Consider the following 8,180-nt stretch of genomic DNA (forward strand, 5'->3'; position numbering starts at 1 on the left):
TCCCATTTTTGTTGCCCTTATTGTTATTACTGTTACTGCTGTTGTAGATGTTGGATAGGACCGAGAGAAATGGAGAGAGGAGGGGGAGAGAAAGATAGACACCTGCAGACCCGCTCACTGCCTGTGAAGCAACCCCTCTGCAGGTGGGGAGCCGGGAGCTCGAACCTGGGTCCTTGCACTTGATGATTGATGCACTTACCTGCGCCACAGCCTGGCTCCCTGGTTTTTTGTTTGTTTGTTTGTTTTTAAGCTCTGAACACTTGCTCCTCTATATTGCCAAGAAGTTGACTTTTAGTAGTAGTGTCTTCCTTTCATTCTGAGATGAAGCCTTCTTTTTAAGCTCTCTTCTTGTGGTTCTGAGGGCCTTCTGCTCACACAAACCTGTGTGTGGTTCTTCCATGCCTTTGTGGCTGTTATGAGCCTCTCACAATTTGTGGGTGACATCAGGACCTAAATGTCCCCAGAGCATCAGGTGCTTGGGCACATGGGGTAAGGAGGGTCCTGTAGAGATCATTTCCTGGTCATGGAAGGGTAGCCCTGTGCACTGTGTTCAGGAATACCTTTGACCTAGAAAGAGCCACAGGGCTGTGTGAACCAGCTGAGTGCTGAACAGTGAGAGAGATAATCAGGCCTAAGCACTTCCCATATCAGGGCAACAGAATAAAAACAAACCCCATCCTGAGGCTTTCTCTAAAGTTGCTGTATTGTAAATGGACTCAGGGGCAACTTTGTTCTTGGATCTTTGTGAAACTATTGAGTCTTGTCAAAATCAAAATCAGAAGTCGTAGAGAAAAGCCATGGTTGCATTAGAGGGAGTGAGTAGGCAGAAAGATAAGGCAAAAGCATTGAATAATTCAGGGAAAGGATAGGGTACTGACCTTTTAGCCTATGACCACTTGGAAGTTGTTCTTAAAACTCGGTCATTTTTTTTTTGGGGGGGGGAGGGTTGACTTGTGTAAGCTTAACAGCTGCTTAAGCACCTGAGCTATGGGGAAAGATGCTGCTCAGAGCACAGCCATGAATGGCATTGCCGTTATTTTGCACTTTACCAGAAGTCTTCATAGAGACCTGAATTTTATGGTCATCAGCAGCTTAGAAGCACCCTGCCCGTAAAAGTAATGTTCTAAGGATATTTACCTTACTTGAATGTAAATATAGAAAGCTTTTCATTTAGCCTAAAGTGAAAATCTGTCTTGGCTCATATGTTCCTCAAAATGTGTACAGTGTCATTCTTTGTGCTTTTCAATTTTCTCCTGCAGTTGGAATTACAAGACCTTGTATCTTATGTTGAGGTGTGCCTCCCCTGACCCTTACCTCCCCAACAGAAACAAAGAGATCAGCACAGGAGTCCTTATCTGCACTGACTCATCCCTTTTGGCCCAGTACAGAAAATTCTGGTTCTTTATTTTGGGTTGGTGTTTCTGCCTGTGAACTAGTAAGGAATTTCCTTTGAGTCTACTATGGGTCTGTCTCACCTCTGCCTGGAGTTTGTGCTGTGACCTATACCTGCGTTTCCATGGTTGGTGTTCGATACCTTGGAACATGAGCTGTGTGCACACCCTCAGCCCCCAAATAATGCTGATAGTGCTCGGGTGAGATGCAAAGGAAGAACTAGACAGGATTTCTGTCCACTGGGAAAACTGCATGTGTATCTTTTTTTTTTTTCCTTTATTCTCACTAAACAGTACCTTACGAGAGATCTTGGCCCCCTTCAGTTAGGATTTATTCCTCTGTTCCTGCTTAGTTAGTGTGGTTGCTCTGTGGACACTGAAGGACCCAGTGAAGGATGAAGGATGCTGGTTTCAGGGGCAAGAATCTTCACGAATCTCCTCTGACAAGTGTGTTAATACTTCGCAGGTGTTTGTTTTTGCCTTGAGATCATTTTTTACAGGCTTACTGTTCTTCTTTTCAGTGGCACTTACCACTCTCGGGAAGAGAGCACTGACAGTGGTCTGAGCATGAGCAGCTACAGTGTCCCACGGACTCCGGATGACTTCCTCAACAGTGTCGATGAAATGGATACAGGTTGGTGTTCTCTGTCCCTGCTTACCACCCAGCTTTTAGTCAAGAACACTTGTTTTACTACCACTTCTGTTAAGCATTTGTGAATAGAAGGTGTTCAGAGAAAATCGGTTAAAATCCTGCTAAACTTCAGGTCACACCTGCTTTGTTTCTCTATAGAGGTTTATAATTTAAATCTTAGTTCTAAGTTTTCCTTAAAAGATTTATTTACCAGGGCTCCCTGACTAGGGCCCTAGGTGATGGGGTGGCCTGATTATGACCAAAAAAAATTCATATATATATGTTTGCTAACCTGAAGGAAGGTGCAAAAGAGAAGTAGAGAACTAGAACATCACTGTAGCATCTATTTTTCCCAGGGCTGAACTCAGAACTTGTGTTTAAGAGTCTAGCGCCTTATCCACTGAACTACCCCCCCCCCCCGTTGCCTTTTTCTAGATTTTTAAATTTCATCAGTAACTTAGCTCTGCTTGACTGAAATGCATGACATGACTTATTTTAGCATTTTATAAGATTCTGTTGGAAATTAGTGTTTGAGGCCAGGAGGCAGTGCACCAAGTAGAGCATTTTTAGAGGATTCATGACAGTGCATAAGGATCCAGGTTTGAGTCCCTGTGAAAGAGCCCTTCAGGAATAATGGAACTGTGTATGTACAAAGCTCTGGTCCCCCCCAAATATACTATTAGATGTGATTGATAATTCTCTTTCTGTTGGGATGTCAGGAAGTCATGATGCATTTTACGTGGACCGTGGAAATTTGTATCATGACTTTCCCAACAACCTAATAAACGCTACTCCTATTTTCCTCTCTTCTGAAAAGCTTTCGTCCAGTTTATGTGTTACGGGGCTGAGGGAGCCAGGTGGGGAAGGTGAAGTGGTGGGGATCCTAATTTGAGAACAGCAATAGGAGTAACTACAGGGTTAATTGAGGTTTTCTGGGCCTTATCTGTGACCACAGATTGCCCTGGCCTTGGCGACTGAGGGGGATAGGGTAGAGGGGGTGCATGAATCGACAGGGATATGAGCAGGTTTTTTTAAGTTGGCAATCTGTTAGTACGAATTTGGTTGTTGTTGTTGTTATTATTTTATTTTTTTGCCCCCAGGGTTATCGCTGGGGCTCGGTGTCTGCCACCATGAATCTACTGCTCCTGGAGGGCCACTTTTTCTATTTTGTTACCCTTGTTTGTTGTTGTTGTTGTTGTTGTTGTCATTGCTCTTGTTGTTGGGTAGGACAGAGAAATTGAGAGAAGAAGGAGAGACGGGGAGAGAAAGACAGACACCTACAGACCTGCTTCACCGCTTGTGAAGCGACCTCCCTGCAGGTGGAGAGCCAGGGGGCTCAAACCGGGATCCTTAGGCTGGTCCTTCTGCTTTGCGTCATGGGCACTTAACCCGCTGCGCTACAGCCCAACCCCCTTTTTTTCGTTTATTGCCTCCAGGGTTTTCACTGGGGCTCATGCTACAAATCCACTGCTCCTGGAGGCTATTTTCCCCATTTTTGTTGCCCTTTTTGTGGTTGTTATTATTGTTATAGCTGTTGTTGGATAGGACAGAGAGAAATTGAGAGAGATGGGGAAGACAGAGAGGGAGAGAGAAAGACAGACACCTACAGACCTGCTTTACCTCTTGTGAAATGACCCCCACCCCCGCAGTGGGGATCTGGGGGCCTTAACTGGGATCCTTACACCGGTCCTTGTGCTTTGCATCATGTGCGTGCGCTTAACCCGCTGTGCTACTGCCCAGCCCCATTATCATGAATTTGTATCTCTTAAGAGTGAAATGGAGTTTTAGCTGGTTCTTTTGTTTCAGTGTTTCCCCAAGTATGGCTTGGGGAAAAAAATAGATCGATACCATCCAGTTTTATGTTTATCTGATGACAACTGTGCATGCCTAGAAGGGAATCTCTTACTGTTTCTCTCGTGTTGCATACTTGTTCTTTCTCCTTGGGTGCGCGTAATTTTTCATGGGATTATTTTTAGGGCCCCATCAGTGCTCAGCACCCATATCAAGCAATGAAGCCATTGACTGGATATCTAAGAACAAACTTTAAAGCAAAAACAAACTGGGTGGTTTTATTGGACAATGTTTGAGCCAAATACAAGCCCTGGGCTTTCTTTCATCAGGTCACTCTGGTGGACTCTATTCTCTGCTCAAGTCTGTGTATACATGGTATAGCTGTGGTGCTGGCTTTTCTTACTCATATCCTTCCCCCCATTTAGGTGATACTATCAACCAAAGCACTCTACCCTCACAGCAGAACCGTTTCCCAGACTACCTTGAAGCTATTCCTGGCACAAATGTGGACCTTGGCACCCTGGAAGGAGAAGGAATGAACATAGAAGGCGAAGAATTGATGCCAAGTCTACAGGAAGCTTTGAGTTCTGACATCCTCAATGACATGGAGTCGGTATTGGCTGCCACCAAGCTAGATAAAGAGAGCTTTCTCACATGGTTATAGAGCCCTCAGGTAGACTGCTTTCTAATCTGTGAAGGATCTAAGGAGACATAGATACCAGAAATTTCCAATTTTTTTCTGCCTGATACAGAAAACATCCGGCAAGATTCTTTTATCCACTATTTTTCTCTTCCTTGTTCATTGCTGCTGTTAATATATTGCTGACCTCTTTCATAGTTGGCTCTAAAGAATCAAGGGGAAAAAAACTTTTGTTTTTGTTTCTTTTGCTATTGTAACTACTGTTTGTTTTGAGGCTGGGGGGAAGTGAGCCTGTTTGGATATAGGACGTCATTGCTTTTTCCCAGCTAGGTGGTCACTGATCATTTTAACCATGTGCACAGACTTGAAGTCAGTTTCTTCATGTCACAGTGTTGAGTGTGTCCGTTCAATTGTTTCTTCAGCTGCCTTTGACCAGTGGTAAAACATGACTTACTGGTCTGACAAGCCAAAAAGTGTGTATGCTGATGTGAAGATACATAGCTGAAACCAAGGCTGGAGACCGTTTTCCCTCTCAGTGTGGCTTTTTTTCTTCTTTTTCCCTTTTCTTCTAGTATTATCATTAGTCACATAGTGACCTTGATTTTTGTTTTAGGGGCTTATAAGGCATGAGACAATTACCATAGAAATATTGTTAATTATTGCCACATATTCTAGTATAGGTTTTGATGGGTTTTATTGTGGGTTTTGTTTTATTATCGCTGGTTGGGTTTTTTGTTGTTTTTGTTTTTTCACCCCAGAGCCTAGGCAAATTAGTTTAGTCTTGAATATGTTTATAACTGTAACTTGGAATGTTATTGTAGTTCTTTTAGTAAAATCTCCATTTCTTTATTTTTTTTTTAACTATCTTATTTAAATCTTGATTATCTGCTCTTTCTCTATACTCACATACATACACTTGATGTTTGTGTAGTGGGATAATAGAAGGTATATTTTCTTCCTTTTTAGGTTTCCCTGCTTTCCAGTTTATTTTAAGATGGTAGCTTTGAATGTATGCATCTAGAATATGTGACTGGTAGTTCTGTCACACAGGTAGGTAGCTTAAATCTGACTGGTGCAGTCTGTGAATGTTTGAGGTAGTTCAGTATTCTCAGAAGGACTATTAAGGACTAATGCCTAGTGGAGAATTGTATGCCCCTTGGGTACACAATAAATATTACCTGATGAATTTGAAGGAAGCAAACAAATGGCTTTATTTTCCCCTTTGAAAGAGTCTTAGTGGGAATCACTGAGTAGATCCTAAAGTAGGAAGCTGAAGTAAGCTATTATCCATAGTGGTCTTACCTCCCTTTAGCTTTGAAAAGTTCACCTTCACCTTAGTTTCAGTAGATTCTAGTAGTTTAGTGCCCATTTATAACAAACATATGAAAGATTAAAGTGAAATAGTGCCTAAAAAACTGTTCTTACTTGCTTCTATTTCTCTATGTTGAGACTTGAACCAGAGCAAGTGAGGTCTGAGTTAGCCAATAAAGTGATCAGATTAATAAATGTATATTGGTAGTTGAATTTAGCAAAGAAATAGAGATAATCACAATTGTACTTTTATATTTTACAGGAAGAGATATAACTAGAGTATGTGTCTACAGGAGTAATAATGGTTTCCAAAGAGTATTTTTTAAAGGAACAAAACGAGCATGAATCAACTCTTCAGTATAAGCTATAAAGTAATGGTTGGCTATGAATTAAGTGGCACCAGTTATGATTAAGAGTCTTTGAAGTATTTGGAGAACAAACTCTTACTTTCAAGGGTTTATAGCAAACAGACATAAATTCTCTTTTCCTGGCTCAAACTTATACGAACAGCCTCAGTTTGGGAAGGTAGGGTTTTTGTTTTTGTTTTCCCCAAATCCAAGTATTTTAAAGGAGTGCAAAAGATGGAAGAATTTTTTTTTTAGTATTTCCAGTGCCCCCAAAATGTAATCATTGTTGTATACAATTCATATGTTGATCATACTTAATAATTGACTCTTAAGACTTATATTGAAACAATAGCAGACAGATTAAATCTTGAATGAAGTCTGGAGGAAATGGCCACTGCTCAGATGTATTGATTTTTTTTTTTTAAGAGCAATAATGAAATTCTACCTAGGGTGCATAATTAAGTCTATGAATGATACAGCATGTTGCTTTTCTTGTGCAGAAGATCAAAGCCACAGATTAGGATCGCATCTCACATGCCAGCAGAGGAGCTCTAGCTTGCAGGAGAAGGGGGAGGGTGAGTAGTGGGACCATGATAGAGACCTTGATAAGCTTCTTTTTCCTCAGTAAAGACGTAACTTGCAGCTTGCTGTCACTAAAGACAGTTCCTAAAATTTCAATCACTTACGTACACCCACAAAGCAAGAATATGGAGTTCTTCATTTCCCTTTGACTGTTAGTTTGCCCAGTTATACCTCAGTGTTGTGGTGGTGCACTGAGTATCTGACACGGCACTTGAACTTACTCTCTGTGCTAACCTGGTGGGAACTGAAGCGTCCTTTTTCTCCTGAATTTGAATCACAACCTTGATGTGGTCTTTGTTTTATGTCTTGTTCCTAATGTAAAAGTGGTTAACTGCTTCTTGGTTGTATTGAGTAGCATTGGGTTAATATTTTAACTGGGTATTCTTGAATTTGCCTTTACAATAAACCAATTTTATAATCTTTCATTTTATCAGCTTTTTACATTTGTGTTCATTTCAGTTATGGTTTCTTAGATATACATAAGCTGATGAGTACATTGATTTATTTGCTTGGAGTTTCAGATTTTGCAAAGCACTATTTGTAACGACTATTTTCAAATATAGTGCCTTATTCATATAGATAATACTGTTTTTAAATCTTAATTTTACATAAATGCACTCTTTTGCTATATGGAAACATCCATGGCAGAAAGACTGAAAAATAGCCATAATTAATTGTGTGATTCATATTTCATACCAATCAGTGTTGAAGCTCAAATGCAAAAATGGAAGATAGTAGCCTGTGATGATCAATTTCATAGCTTTTTGCCCATCTGAGAAATGAGCTCTCAGGTGAATCGTATCTTCCACAAGCATGTTTTTATAAGAATTGTGGGTGTTCCTACCTGAGTTGTTTTCTGTATCTTGAAAAAGTATTCTTCACATTTTAAATGTTTTATATTAGAGAATTCTTTAATGCACACTTGTCAGATATATATATATAGTACCGATGTTACCTTTTTATCTTTTGTTTTAGATGTAAGAGCATGCTCATGTTCGGCACTTCCATACATTGTTGCATTCCTTTTCCTGTGTAGCACCTTTTTGTTTGTTTATGTGGCTCAAATAGATTTCCTTAAACTCTTCTTTGTGGTTTTTAACAGTGGACGGTATTTAAAACTTTTTTTTTTTTTTTTTTTGGTTTCTTAGTGGTCTTTTGAATTAAAGAAATGGATTAGTAATAAAAAGAAAATTTTAAATTATGGCATTAGTAACTGGAACACATAGTTTGGCCTTTGGAACTGTTGAAGTCTGGATATAATTCTTTGAACTTGTGTTTATTCTTATAGATCATCACTGATAGTATTATAATCAGGACTGTCCTTCCTTCGCTCTTAAGTGGCATTGCTACATAAAACTGCAGTGAGGAAGTAGAAGAACTTGACACAGTCTTATATTTCTCCAAAATATCCTCTCATGGTCTCCAAGAAAGTGTTACTGTTCCAGTCACACATTAACTAGTAGGTTCTGAATTTTAATCATCTTTGA

General features: G+C 40.1%; 1 protein-coding gene across 12 annotated transcripts in view; it reads left to right on the top strand.

Annotated features, from left to right (window-relative positions):
- YAP1 (Yes1 associated transcriptional regulator) overlaps nt 1-7,775 on the top strand; it is a 110,853-nt gene extending 103,078 nt beyond the window's left edge. For all 12 annotated transcript variants that reach the window (XM_060179732.1, XM_060179736.1, XM_060179740.1 and 9 more), the window contains 2 exons: nt 1,913-2,025; nt 4,239-7,775. In XM_060179732.1, coding sequence (XP_060035715.1) covers nt 1,913-2,025; nt 4,239-4,477 — 352 coding nt within the window. In that variant the 3' untranslated portion in view covers nt 4,478-7,775. The remainder of the gene's footprint in view (nt 1-1,912; nt 2,026-4,238) is intronic.
- Nucleotides 7,776-8,180: the final 405 nt, after the last annotated feature.

Source organism: Erinaceus europaeus, chromosome 20, assembly GCF_950295315.1.
Source record: "Erinaceus europaeus chromosome 20, mEriEur2.1, whole genome shotgun sequence".
NCBI classification, from domain to species: Eukaryota; Metazoa; Chordata; class Mammalia; order Eulipotyphla; family Erinaceidae; genus Erinaceus; species Erinaceus europaeus.